We start from the raw sequence: 14,505 nt of genomic DNA on the forward strand, positions 1-14,505 counted from the left end.
TTGAAATGACCCCTTCCAAATCGGCCAGCTGGGTTACTTTATAAACTACTCCAATTCAGTTTTTGAGGAGTGGAATTGGGATATGAATCAGTCAGAATCGGCAAAACTATGCCCTAGCCCCAAAAATGCACAACCACTCCCCGAAAAGGGCAGAATCAGGTCGGAATTGGTCAATTCCAATCCAAATTAATGGGATCGATCAAATCGATCATGGTTTTGGTGCACGGTATCGAATTGGGTATCGATCACCGTCAAAATTGTGAAGTATCAGTCATATCGAGCAATCTGATACCGATGCCTCAAACCATGGATCAAATCCCAAGTATTAAATCTAGAGTCAATTGCAAGAAAAATGTGGATCCGGATCCTCTCCATCTACTTGGGTTCTCAACTCCTCTCCAATCACTCATCTAACAGTTGGGAAGATTTGGACATGCATCTTAACATTAGCAACACTTGAGAATGCGTGTCTAAGTCTTCCCCGCTATTGAATGGATGATCGAAAGAAGTTGGAGTTGGAGATAATCTTTTTCCAAAAAAATATAGCATCTTTACCCAAAAAAAATATGTAGCATGATTTATTTTTTGGGGGGTAAATTGGGTGAGAAAATGATACTAAATCTAGTATGCCATTTGCTGGGAAATCAAGTGCTCTATGAATCAAAATTACTAATCGAGTAGACAAGTTTAGAAGTAACTAAAAGTTTATCTAGTTATTATTAATAACTAACGTACAAAAATATTAGGGGAAAGTTTTCATACACGGCTGTGTAAGCTGTGTATGTGAAAAGGTGAAAGTTTCAAGGCATTAATTAATGGGTTGGGATTTATGACTTTTCTAACTCTTTGTGAGAGGAGACACGACCGTACATATTTACAGGGCCGTGTATGAAAACTTCCCCCAAAATATTATTAATGGTATCTACCTATTCCTGTATCAGTGTATCGACCTGCTTTTCTCATAATTTATAGACAGAGAAAACTACTTTGTCTCATTGTCTGAGACCTCTCCTCTCCCACTCTCTTTCTTTGCCTACATGTAGAAGAAAAATTGATTAAATGGTCGCAACAGCTAATTATGGTGTTATTTTAGGTAATGTTTTCATTTGTTAATGCGTTATGCGCACCTCTCTCTCTCTCTTTCTGCCTCTCTTTGTGGGAACTGGGGAGGGAAGGAAGTAAAAGAAAGGGAAGAACACATGTGGTAGCTTGTCGCCTTGTCCTGAATGACAAAAAAAAAAAGAAGAATTTAGTAACTCTCCACGGTTGGCAGTCCCCAAGAATTTTGCTGACACAAACCCCATTGCTGATTTGTTGTCTCTCCTTTTTGGAATTGGGAACATGGATTTTTTTGTGAGTTAATACATCTTGTAGATTTTATGTTATAGAGCTTCTAGACACACGTGAGAACACACACGCACGCGCCCTAAAATATCTATGGCTGTTTTGTCTGTGTGAAGTCGTTTTCCTCTTCTAGTCTTCTTATTTTTGATTTTTTCTTTTTAAGTTTTTTCTATCTTATGAGGTGGTCTTCTAGTTAATGATGAGTAGTTGATTACTAATCAAAAAAATTAGACCAAACCTATTGAACCAATCAATTGAAACTGATCAGTCGACACTTTACTGGTTTGGTATTGGTTTTGTTTTTAGAACGTTAGAAGACCAAAACCAATTGGATCGATTGATAAGTCTGATTGAAACTGATAATTTGGATTGAAATTGAAAAAAATCGGTTAAAAGAAAACCTAAAATATAAAGATCTGATTAAATTGATAAAAAATATATATATAATATATTTTAATATTTTTTAAATATGAAAATTTGACAAATTGATACCAATCAATTTCAGTTTACTTATTGTTGATTAAGCATTTAAACATTTGGGAGAAAGTTTTTTGTCCGAGTGTGTGACTTATGCCAGCACGCCCATGAATCTATCTCTCTCCTCCCCATTTGAAAAAGATACTTAGATACCTATGCTTCCTTGTTTTGAAGAGGAGAAATATAGACACACAGGTGTGCAAGCATAGTCCACACTCCCGGACAAAAAACTACTTTCTTAAACATTTTATTAATCTGCTTTTCGTCTAACTCGATACATGAAAAAAAAATGATCAAAACTAGAATGGACCAACCGTTCGACACCACTATCCAACTTGGATGACTTTTTAATGCTAAATATTGGTGTAATTTACAATTTGGTGTGACAATGAAAAAGAAGGGGAAAAAAATTGTGTTCAGACTTCAAACTTTTTTTTTTTTGATAAATATGTTCACACTTCAGGCACGACCAATTGATGTGACAAGGAAAGAAAAAAATATGACCCATAAGAGGATGAGTTCTCCATCCTCCAAAGTATAGCTGACATTTTGAAATTTAAAAATTAGGGATAAATTTCTAAAAACAAAATGTTTGCTATGTACAACGTGGGAGATATTTCCTCAAAGTTTGTTTTCCCATGTGGACAGATGATATGGGTCATTCTAATTATTAAATAAGGAAAAGAGAATGTTAATACATAGTGTGGGGCATGTAGCTCCTACACTTAGATACAGGGTCATGCAAAATGATCATCGCATCTTTTGAGAATTTTTACCTTTCTATGAGGATGCATCGGTCATTTCGTGTAGCTTGTATCTAAGCACAGGAGTCGCATGTCACACATGACCAAATAGTGTTCTTTCCACATTAAATAAATGGTGTATTCTTAACGATCCCTCTTAATCATGGTTTCAAATATCCATATCGATCTTAACCAAAAAAAAATATCAATATCGATCTCAATTGATATCGACACTTGACCATACTATATCAACGTAACGATCCATAATAAAAGGCAATCTCATTCAAAAAATTGTTTATTCTAAGAAAAATGAGGGTAAAACCATCTTATATGATCAATCCAATCAATTTGTATCAATATCGACTGAAATTGATACCAATCTCGATATTTAAAATCATATTCTCAATCATTTAACCCGTCTTGCACTCAAAAAAAAAATTTCAACAGTTCTTGATTTTCAAGTAAATTTATATTTTCAAATAATTTTATAGAAGCATGATTGGATATTGATAATATATTCTTAAAGTTTAGAGTTTAGATGTGACAATAAAAAATCATTGGTAAGGAGATGGCTTCCTTAAGAAAACCCCCCCAAAAGGTTTTTTGATAGGTTAAAAGGAAAGATGAAAATTTTTCCTTAAACTTGAACTAAGAGCTCAAATGATGACGTGGACATTTGATTTTTTGGTAATTAAAATGATGACGTGGATACCATGTATATCAAATAAGAAATCAAATAGAAGAGATAAAATTTTATTTGCCTTATAACTTTCAAATGGTTATATTTTTTGGATTAATACAATCATCCCATGGGAGGATGAAAGCCTCGTTCTTTTATCGGTGATAGTATATATTTTGTATTAAGAAAGAGAAATGGTCGAAAGAAAGAATAAAAGGCCAAAAAAAGAGACTAAATAGTAAGGTGAAGCATCGTAGTCGTAGTCGTAGTTGGCGCCGGCTGAGTACGGCGAATCAAAGCGTAGACCGTAGTGGTGGGTCGTGGGGAATGGGAGAAGACGAAAATATCCTAAAAAAGACCAAAGAAAATATTGAAGGGAGAAAACCGTTTGGGGTTGCCGTGTGAGCGACGTGTACACCTCATACTCACTGACCAGAGGAAACATTGGAATATTGAATTCTCTGGAATCGTTTAAGGGCAGAAGCACAACCCACAAAAACCCACCCAAGACCAACAGGGTTCGCCTCAGAAGAGACACTTTGCCTTAAGACTCGCTCGCTCTCTCTCTCTCTCTCTGTCTCCTTCATTTCTCTTTTCTCTTCTCTCTCTCTCCTCATCCCAACCCAACATTTGCTGCTCTCTTCTCTGTTGTTTCCCTTTTTTTCTCTTTCTCTTTCTTCTGGGTCTCCTCCGATTCCCGATCTTTGGAACTTGAAGCGCCTGCGATCTTCCGCTCATGTCGTCGGTAAGTTTTCTCTTCCCTTCTACCTACTTTTTTTTTTTCCCTCTCTTCTTCGTTACTTTTTTTATCGCACCCCTGGTTTCAATTTTTTTGATTCTGTTCATTTTGTATGTGATTACCAGATGATTTTGCGATGAGTTTAGGGTTTTGTTTCGGCCTAGGGTTGAATTATTGAGAATTCTGGTTGAGACGTTGTTTTCCAAAGTTGGCCTTGTATATGATCGGATTGTTCCAACAAAAAAAAAGATATTTTTTTCTCCAATTCATTTTTGGGAGAAATGAGAGAATTATCTGTGTTGGATGTAATGGAACCTGGAATATGGATTGCATTGCAGCTATGTTTGGAATTATCGTGTCTGGAAAATGACAGGAGAAGAACCAGACCCCGACACCCCCCCCCCCCTCCTTTCTTAATTAAAATGGTTGTTTTTATTCATAAGAAGCGATCGAATTGATTTTGGTTTTTTTTACATACGTAAGTGTTTGTAGCTATGGTTTCTGAGTTTCATGGTTCTGTGTTTGTGCTGCCCCAAACCCCCCTCCCCCCCCCCCCCAAAAAAAAAAAATAATAGTAATAATTCAACTTATCTTTCTTTTTGCTCTCCTTTGAGAATATCTTTGAACCACCTGTAGCCTCCTATTATGCAATTCTATCGGGTGCAGCGATACTGTCTTGATCATTAAGATAATGATCGACCTGTGTACATTGGTTGACAGAATAAAAGTGGAATTCAAATCTTTGGAACGATTCAATTGCCTCTGACGTTAGACTTGATTAAGAGAATGGGGCTAGGTTTGTTTGCCATCATTTATACTCAGGTGGTAGATAATTGTGCCCCTTCGCTTATATGTTTCTGCTCCTTGATTATAGATTGTGTTTTCTGTATCATTGACAGGGAAGCATGAAAGTGTGCACCAAACGGCGCTGTTTTGCTTCAATTGTTGAGCTTTTTCCTCATCATATGGGGGCTTCCCTACATTGCTGTTCATTATGTGGTAGTTTTATATGATTATAATGTTCTCTAAAGGACAAAATAGGGAGTTAAATTGCCACCCTTTAGGGTAGCTTTCTCTGATGAATAATGTGATTAATGATCGGTTTTGTAATCTTGGTTCAGTCAGCTATGTAAAGAGGGGGAGTTGGAACTGGGTGTTGCCCAATTAGATTAGGGTCGAGGAAGTAGAGAGCCCCCCCCCCCCCCCTCCCCTCGTGTGTTAAGAAAGCCATGCCTCTTAAAACTGATGCTGGAATCTTATAAAACAGCTGTAAGACCAACCATGTTTGTGGAGTTGAATGTTGCACGACCAAGGAACAATACCGAAATAGAATTGATATGCTGCTGATGGGATGTCAAGATGCATGAGTAGCACAGCTTTAGAGAACAGACTTGGGGAGATAAATGCAGTCATTGGAATTTAATGTAGCATCAGTAGGAAACAAGATGAGATTATGATTTGCAAGGATAACCAATGGCAAAACCAGCTAGGAGTTCTTTGGTGCAATTTGAAGCTGTCGAGGAGATAAAAAAAAAATGAGTAATAAGATTCATACTTTGCTGTTCGGGTTATAGAACTATGAACAAGCTTATGACAGCTAGTATAAAACTTAGTGAGTTGGAGCTGAGTTCATTTCACTTGGCAGTAGGCAATGGAAAGAAGTTGCACACTATTTTTAATGTGTATTAATTCATGTGATTTTTTTTTTTTTTGGGTATTAAGATGATGGATTCTTTAGCTTATAGTTGACTTCTCCATTTACAGCAGGATAAAGGTCGGCCATTACCCAAATTCGGTGAGTGGGATGTGAACAATCCTGCATCAGCTGAAGGGTTTACAGTCATATTTAACAAGGCTAGAGATGAGAAGAAGACCAATGGGAATGCTGCGGCTGAAGCGTCACCACAAAGAAATGATGATGCATACAAACATGATGACAATTATCAGTATCCCACTAAGGTATAATTATGGCACCTGTTTACTTAATATAAGACATATCATGGCTGTATTGCTCCCTAATGAATCTCTCCTATCGCGTGTGTATTTGACAGAGAAAGTGGTTTTGCTGTGGTTAATCCCGCACAGCTTTTGGAGCCCTGAGATTCCTAAGCTGGCCTGGTGGCATAGTACTTGTGAGTCTCTCTGAATGCCCCTGGCAGACTAATGAAGTGGGGAATGTCTGGTGGTTTTTTATTCCGTTTACCTGCAGTGTTTCTTCTTTTTTCCTGATTTCTTGTTCAATGTTCACCTCCTTTTATGTTCCCCAGAGCTTTTTATATGTGTGTAATCTATAGGAGGAAAGGAAGAAAAGTAATGGATTTAAGAACATAACATTTTCTTGCCCTTTGTTCTTGGTTTGAATGTCTCAATGATTTACAGTTGCTTTTTCATATGTTTTGAACAGTAATATGTTTACTTTAAAAAAAATATATATGTATTATTATTTTTGCCTAAAATTGTGCGACAATGGAAAGCACAAGGGGTTGCATGGCCAGGTATTCTGTGTTTAAGGGTAATGGTGGTCGTTCACCTAAATTCCTAGTGAAGCAGCTTTCCAATTGTTTCTCTTCCAACTTTTTAATCTTTGGCGAGCATCCTAGAGGAGGTTGCTTCTCTCTTGGATCAAAGCAGTAACCATTGCCGCACAAATAAAAAATGGAGAGCGAGAGAGATGCTCTGAGAAATCAATTTTAGGTAACCAGATATGGGGACACACCTAAGGCTTTCATCTGGTATCGAACTCTGTAAGCCTCCTCTAAATTACCCACCTTGGGCTAGCATTCTTGCAATAAGCCAAGATGAATTCTAGATTTGTGAGACAATCACTGAGAAAAACTGCCGGGACGGAAAGATACCTTCTTTCTTCATAAACACAAGCACCTCCAGAGGAGACCCGACGAGAGTGAGAGTTGGGGTGGGGAAGGAGGTAAAAAGGTGGAAGAGATCCAGAGGAGACCCGAGGAGGGCATGGGAGGGGGTTTAGCTTTAACCAATCCAGCACTTGATGGATCGATTTTTGCTCGACAGAGCATTTGGGAGCCAGCTGTGTGCGAAGCAGGAAGAGAAAATAGAGGACAGCAGGAGTTGAAGTCACTGTAGACGAGGAAGCTAGGGGCAAAAATGTCAAATCAGTGAAGGTAGTGAGAGAGAGGCAGTGGACACTGTTTTAGGTAATTTTGTAATCATCTTTATTTTGATTAATTTTAATAAAATCAACGATTAGGTGGATGATTTGATAAATCAAAACTCATTTTTGAGTAATCTTGTAATTTTCTCAATATTACCAAACCCAATTTATGTGATACTAGTACGTGTATAGGACACTACGAGTGTTATAAATGCAAGCTCGGGTGGAGTCTAGTACAAGCGAAATGCCTGCAAATTGAATAATGGGTAAGGGATCTAATTCTACATGCCATTATCCCTTCTTTTTTTTGATACATGCATCTTCCAACATATTCCAAGGTTTGCAAACCCTATTGCAGATTCTCTGGGCAGGAGGGCTTTGTCTATTATAGACAGAACACTCTGGCCTAATTTCAATCCCTGTTTATCTGAATTTTTTTTCTTCCAGATCACAAGAATGTAATCCGTTTTTATCAATAGATATATTTTCTACCAAAATAATTATTAAAAAAAAAAAAACAGAAGAGAAAAGGGGACCAACATATGTAATGACAAAAAAAGGAGAAAATAAAGATATTGTAAAGGGAAAATATATACCGACAGTGTGTACTTTCTTTTTCCCTTGAAAAAATATAAGACAAATTTTAATATGTGATCATTTTCGATCTAACAAAGAGAGAAGACTTCTCTGATGGCCACCTATTAAATTTGAGTAGCTCAACCATTGACCCACCATTCATGGACAGCTATTTTAGGTTTTTCAGCAGTCCTATCGGGCTTCCCTTGGTTTTTCAAATAATAATTTTCACAGCATTATTCAAACTGGTCTGAAATTTCACTTGTGGCTTATGCATCCACAAAAATTTTATCGTCATCCATGACTAGGCATGGATGTAAATAACACATCCACCAAATTTGGGTGGCTGACCAAACTGTCATCTGGCAGTTAAGAGACAAGATGAAAGGGATTCTACATAAAGGCGTGGAAAAATCCCATACCCTAAAGTAATTTGGAAAACAAAAAGATTAAACTCCTCATCTTCTGGGTTTGGGTGGCTTGATATGGAAGGCAAATTGAAGCTAAAGGCTTTGCCAATGATTTATTATCGCTAATTATGAGTTGAGACGCATGGAATGGTGTACCTGATTTCTCAACACTTGCACCAGATGCATACGGAGGCCGATCTTCCCATCTCAAATCTGTTTTGAAGCACTCACATGCCAGGAAAAGGATTCAACAAAGGAAAGGTTTTAAGAGGATATAATTGAAGAATACACATGAATTCATGTTGTAATCCTACTACAATAATATACCATTCCGGGAAAGTTTAATCTTTGGATGATTAAACTTACATGCCGATCTATATTTACAGTCCCCAGTTTTCATGAAGTAACTACACTCAGGTTGGCCAGGTCTCTCCGGGAATTCATCCAGCATATGCTGTTGATTATGCATAAACACTTCTGTCCTGTTTGTTGGATTGTTCAAAGCTAGAGATGGAGGGAGCAAGCTTCTTTCTGGAGCGTAAGCTGGAGCCTACACAAGCAGAAAGTGGATGATATGCTGTAAGACAAGAAACTAGCAAAGAAGCTAAAATGTTTCTAAGGAACTTAATCAAGGGACTTTTGGAAGAAAAAAAAAGAGGAATAAACACAATCACTATTAGGAGTAAAAAAATATAATATAATCACCATGATCAGTTGAAAAGAAAAACTAGTTACATTCTACCATTAATAGATAAACTTTATGTAAACTATCACCAAAAAAGAAGTTAAAAAAAAAAAAAAACTAAAATCATTAATCCCACAAGAATCATTTTAATTAACTGATGCAGGTGCACTTCCTTGGACCTGCCCAAATCGTGATGAACCAGATCCAATTGGTTTTTTGGGTCTAATAAGATTTTAGGAATTTATGTTATTTGGGGAGGATAATATCTTTTACCTTTTTTTTATTCTGTATATTTTAGAAAGTTGGATATGCATAAGGGATTGGACAGCTGTTTAGTTACCTAATTATTAGAGTTTTTCTCTTTTCTGTATATATGTAACCATTGTCCGAGAGATTCAGATTGGAATGGATTATAGAATTTGGAGTTGAGTTTTCCCTGATGGGCGTGTGCAGCCTTCCTTCTCTCTCTCTTAGTGGCTGGAAACCCTTGTCCAATCACTCTTCTTCCCTCCTTTCTTCTTTCGTCCTTAGTTCTGTTCTAGTTCTGTTCCTATATTGTCTTGTTGTTAACAGTATTACTGGGATTCGGGAAAACTTCTTAAGAATCACTTGGTCCTCACGGTTCAGGCTGAGATTTGGGAGATTACTTCTCCATCCTTGGGCAACTTATATCGCAGAGTTTGAGAATGAAATGCCAATTGGGATGAAAAATTCTAACACAGGTTTGAATTCTGCTTCTGCCCTTGCACTAAATCTAAGTTGCAGCAATTTTCTTCTGATCTTCTACCTATTATTTTTGTGTCCTCTCCCATTAAGTTACCCAATAACCCTCTCAAATTCTGGTTTATTACAAGTCTGCCATTCCCCTTGAGAACTTGTGATAAATTACAGATTTCGCTACTCCTTTCTAACAAGTTAAAATGATGTTTTAAAAATTAGTGGTACCATAGGACTAGCACAGAAAGATAATCAAGAAAGGAAACTGTGTAACTCATTTAAATACTTAGCATTTATCAGAACTGGAACATATTGGTTTCGGAGAGGATATGCAAAACGGTGAGCTTTAGAGAACATGCATGTTACTTTTACGTACATTAAGGTGTATCTATATTATTTTTCTTTGTAAAGGTGGTTCTCTTCGATGTTACTGTCATCATAAACTATTTGTGGCTTGTTGTAAAATTTTCTTCTATGAAAAAATTGCTACTCCTTAAAAACAAGGAAGAAACATCAAATCAAACAACTTCTCCCCCAGGATAGCAGGGCAGTGTTTATGATGAAAAGGAAGAGAGAGAGAGAGAAAGGTAATCATGTATAAAATTTACCTGATATCCATTCCATTCAGGATTTGGATGCACCCTTTGAGGTGGAAGCATCATTGGCCCATTAGGAGTGGCAGCATCTACAAAAGGGACTGTCCCATTTGATGGAGATGACCAAGATGTTGAAGCTGGTTGTGATGCACCTGAAGGATGCAAGGAAACAGAAGCAGGAGTAGTATCAGGTCCTCCCACAGCAGTAGGATCAGGATGGTGAAACCTGCAGTTGGGTCCAAACTTGCAGGAACCAGTACGCATATAGTACGGGCATTCTCTCTCCCTTCGACATAGGGAAAATATTACAACAAATTTCAGTATACTTACTCAAATAGATCCATAAATCTCATAGCATGTCAGCCTCAATGGGTTAGGTGGTACAGGAAAAGGAACTGTGTAATATTACCGGTCTGATTGGCAAGCCGAGAAAGTTAAAATCTAGTGGTGGTGGTGGTGGTAGCACAGTTTTTCCCCGTGAATGATTGTATCTACAAGCTTTTCCGAGCTTGCATCCTCCTGACCGTAGGTAATACTGCAAAAGCCATAGCAAAATACTATAAAAACAGGAACATCCATAATTGATGTAACATGCATCAACAAGCATTATATCCATGAAAATATTTATGTGAATAAACAACAAAAGCAGACAGCAACATATCAGAAAAAAACCTTTCAAAATTATGCCCATTTAAGAAGGCCAAAAACCACATATAGGCAGTAGTGAAAGATAATAAAATGATTCATGCCAAAACATAATTATCAGTCAAATTCAAACTCAGCCACCCATGCACATTTCCATCTTGCCTGCCTCCCCCAACCACCCCCCTCCCAAAAAAAACATAGATGTGGAGTAGGAAAAACTGTCTGATTCTTTTTGACAGAAAAAAACATCATCCAAGATGGAAATATACCCATGCCACATCCTCTGAACAAGCATCCCAGATCGATAGAAAGGTTCAGATAGCATGCATCCCTGAGGAGCACTTGATGCAGCAAGGTTTAACAAATCTTATAACCTTGAGGTTTAGAGTGGATAACCAAAAGTGTGAAATATTTAGGAAACTAAAGGGAAAATTTTGGTTGATTGGAAATTACAATCAATGTAATAATACGAATGAGAAAGGGTCAATATTGCTAGGCTGAATATAGATTGAGAAAGAAGGCAAAAAGGTCAAATAAATGAAACCCAAACCCAACCAGATTTAGCATCAATACGCCTAACATATCCAGCTTAGGGGGAAAACACTTAAATAGATACTTCTAACTAAAACTAATTGATACAGAATGGATTTTCTACAATTAACCAATTTTGTTGCCTTGATTCTTCAAAGGCCAAATAGAAAAAGCATGCAGATTCAAAACCCTGTCCATGACCTGTACTGAAAAATGGGAAAACACTCAATTTACAACAGGAATAACCAAAACATGGACCAGGGTTTGGGGTATTGGATGCACATCCCTCAGCCATTTCATTTAATGTCCAATACGAGCATGTAAGGTGAAATTAGAGGTCCAGCTATCATATTTATCTTGTACAAAATTCTGTTTGCACTTGGATTCCAAAATGCTGGCAGGTCTCACTCTACAGAATACTAACTCCAACCACTTGGATAAAGCAAGTAGCTCCTGATGGAGTACTGGTTGTAGGAGTAGAACTAAGGAGATAAAAAGGTAATTCCTGTGATTCAAACAAAGACAAATCAGATTAAGATCAGAGACTAGGAGGTTAAATGAAGAAAGGGTTATTTAGAGTATACGCATTAAGAATTTTCAGAGAACTTACAATTTATAACACTCAAAGAAAGTAACGAATCTTCTGAACAGATACTAAATAAACTGGTTAAGCAAAGTAATTAAATAATGACCTTGCATTGTTGCTGCTCTGTTTTCTCTGAAAGGTCAGGCTTTTCCTTTTCTTTAATAACCTTCACTTTTACAAAAGCATGGACACCAAAATAAGAAAATGAGTGCGACTTAGGCAATTGAAAGAAACTACTAACGTAATCAGAGTTCATAAGATATAACTGCTTAGTCAAACTAAATCATCCAAAAGGACATAAAAAATGATGAATGACTGCCTAAAGAAAGAAAATGCAAAAGACAATTTGTGTGCCATCTTCCAGGTAAAGCCAGCTTCCTGAGCTAACAATGACTACAGGACAAACCAACAGCAGATATACGAGAAACGATAAAAGTGCTTATTTCCTATTCAAATGAAGCCAGCCCACCATACCAGTAGACCAAAATTCCTCTAACGCGTTATCGAATCCATTTATATATCATTTAACTGAGGTGTAAGTGTGTAACCACACAGTTACTTTCCCAGATGAATAGGGTTAGAAGGGAGGCGAGATATTTTTGAGGTGGTTCTTCAGGGCCAAAAATTAAAAGAATATATCACTACAAGCAGTAAAATGCGCTCAATTTACAAGCTAATAAGCAAACAAACGGGTCGAAATCAAAAAAAGAGGTACCTGATTTTTCTTTCTAGCAGGATGATTGAACAGGACCCCCTTGGAGGTTATTCTCCTAAAGATCATAGTTTTCGTTGCCATTATCTTTATTATTATCTTCTAATCCTAGATTTTGAAACTCTTGTGTTAGAGCTCCCACTGTCGCAGGCGCATCTTCAGTAGAAGAAACAAAACCAGGGACAGGGACAGCAGCAGCAGTAGCATCTGACTCAGGACTAACAGCTGAAGCGGCAGAAGCAAGACATGAAGAAGGTGAAGGTGAAGGAGCAGGAGCAGGTAAAATAGATTCCTTCTCAGGTTTTAGAACAGAGGCTTCTTGCCCCATTGCTCTTCTACATTGCATACCCTAATTAACCGCAGAGAAGAGAAGAGAAGAGTAAAAGCTCTTGATTTGAGGAAAACAAACAGAATATATGCAGAATACAGAGGATCCGACTCCTCTACTTCCGCCTGCCCGGTACTTGCCATGCGCCTTACACACAAGCATGGCAGAAAATACTGCCTTACCCTCGCTTGCTTGAGCAAGGCACTCCGGCAGGGTAAGGCAGTACATTCCGTTTTGTTTGTGTATAGGGCGCACACGGTAGTAGGGGTAGGCAGAAGTAGAGGAGGCCAACTGGAATACAGAACCTTTGGAATAAGTGTTCCACCGCACGTACCAACAGGTGAACATGCATGTGAGAGCCAACCACTTGTCCTATTTTTATCATTTACAAGGAAAAAAAGGATTTTTATGAAAACAAAATTGAAATATGATTGATTTTCACATGTATGTTCACCTGTTGGTACGTGCACATGATCCATAAAAATGATGTCATATGAATACAGATGGATATAAATACGGATACGAATACAATCACTACGGGCGTGTATGACGCAAAGTCACAATTGCTGTGATAATAATGTCAGTGCCATTTAACCAAAAAAAATGTCAGTGCTATTCTGAACATTGATGATGCATCTAGAAATCGGGTTTTATCAAAAAATAAAAAATAAAAAATCTATCTAGAAATCGTACGGCTGACATCCGTATAAAGTGTTAACAAGCGAAAACCAAAAGGGGTTCACGGTTTAAGGGGATCGGAACCGGCGACGATTACGATCAGAAACGGCTGGGATTGACGGATTCTGGCCAAACGATCACACTTTATAGGATCACCCTCTCTCTCTTCCGGCCTTGCGCTCTCCCTCCCTCTCTCCCTCTGCATTGTTTCTCACATCCTTCTTCCTTCTCCCTCTGCTCTGCTCTATGCAAAGGAGCTTACTGTACTGGAAGGAAATAACCGTGAAATGGTGGAGGAGCAGGAGTAACAAAAGCTAATCTCTCAGGCAAGAATTGCAAGAAAACCTCATTATCTAACGATCTTGCCAACATCGCCAATCCCTTCGTTGTTCCGCTCAAAAAGGATCAGCAACACTTTTCTACTAGTCAAAAACCCGGTATCTGTTTCTCTCTCTCTCTCTCGGATTTAGTTAACGGTATGACGGGTATTGGTCGCTATCGATACCGATACTAATATGTATCGATCCGATTGCATCAGCTCAATTTCAGATCAAAACACTATTTTTTTTCAGTAACAAAGAACAAACAACATCTGATCAGTATGCCGATACGAATTGGCTGATACGAGTATGTTATGGGATCATTATCCTCTCAGCTTCCCTGCTTGAACACACTGTCTGAGTGAAGTTAAGTCGTCATTTTCGTCCTTCTATGAGAGGAACTAGACAACCGTTTTGCACAGCAAACCTAAGAGGGAAAAATTCGTATGTTATGTGCGTCTGATGGGGCCCACTTTAATGTATAGGCTCTAAATTGGGCCAGCCTAGTATGCGATAGGTTTAAGGGCTCAGCTCTGGAGCTTTTGGTGTATCAGTCAAGTACCTAACATTTGGTATCAGAATTGGACACCACGGAAAAAGGATACCTAGAAG

The 14,505-nt window shown here is 37.9% G+C and overlaps 2 protein-coding genes across 3 annotated transcripts; one reads left to right on the plus strand and one right to left on the minus strand.

The window, feature by feature from the left end:
• The first annotated feature begins 3,806 nt into the window (after positions 1-3,806).
• LOC122654781 (protein NOI4-like) lies at positions 3,807-6,428 on the plus strand. 2 transcript variants are annotated; one of them, XM_043849028.1, is made up of 3 exons: positions 3,807-3,988; positions 5,750-5,941; positions 6,034-6,428. In XM_043849028.1, the coding sequence occupies exons 1-3, from the start codon at positions 3,980-3,982 to the stop codon at positions 6,055-6,057; spliced, it is 225 nt and encodes a 74-aa protein (XP_043704963.1). In that variant the 5' UTR covers positions 3,807-3,979; the 3' UTR covers positions 6,058-6,428. The 2 variants fall into 2 exon arrangements, with proteins under 2 accessions (XP_043704963.1, XP_043704962.1); XM_043849027.1 differs by having other exon boundaries at positions 3,815-3,988; positions 5,747-5,941.
• A 1,615-nt stretch (positions 6,429-8,043) lies between these two features.
• Positions 8,044-12,304, minus strand: LOC122653996 (zinc finger CCCH domain-containing protein 43-like). Its single transcript, XM_043847969.1, has 6 exons — positions 11,962-12,304; positions 10,502-10,628; positions 10,106-10,380; positions 8,423-8,645; positions 8,252-8,308; positions 8,044-8,108 (listed from the first exon to the last, which is right to left on the minus strand). Exons 1-6 carry the CDS (start codon positions 12,109-12,111, stop codon positions 8,044-8,046), a joined length of 897 nt encoding a protein of 298 aa, XP_043703904.1. The 5' UTR covers positions 12,112-12,304.
• Between the last annotated feature and the right edge of the window lie 2,201 nt (positions 12,305-14,505).

Source organism: Telopea speciosissima, chromosome 3, assembly GCF_018873765.1.
Source record: "Telopea speciosissima isolate NSW1024214 ecotype Mountain lineage chromosome 3, Tspe_v1, whole genome shotgun sequence".
Lineage (NCBI taxonomy): Eukaryota > Viridiplantae > Streptophyta > Magnoliopsida > Proteales > Proteaceae > Telopea > Telopea speciosissima.

Coding starts and splice junctions, on each gene's coding strand:
- LOC122654781 (XM_043849027.1), top strand. Junction 5,942..6,033: donor ATTATCAGTATCCCACTAAG/GTATAATTATGG, acceptor TGTATTTGACAG/AGAAAGTGGTTTTGCTGTGG.
- LOC122653996 (XM_043847969.1), bottom strand. CDS start 12,111: ATGAACTCTGATTACGTTAGTAGTTTCTTTCAATTGCCTAAGTCGCAC. Junction 10,629..11,961: donor CAGAGCAGCAACAATGCAAG/GTCATTATTTAA, acceptor TGGCTTTTGCAG/TATTACCTACGGTCAGGAGG. Junction 8,109..8,251: donor TGCAAGTGTTGAGAAATCAG/GTACACCATTCC, acceptor AAATTACTTTAG/GGTATGGGATTTTTCCACGC.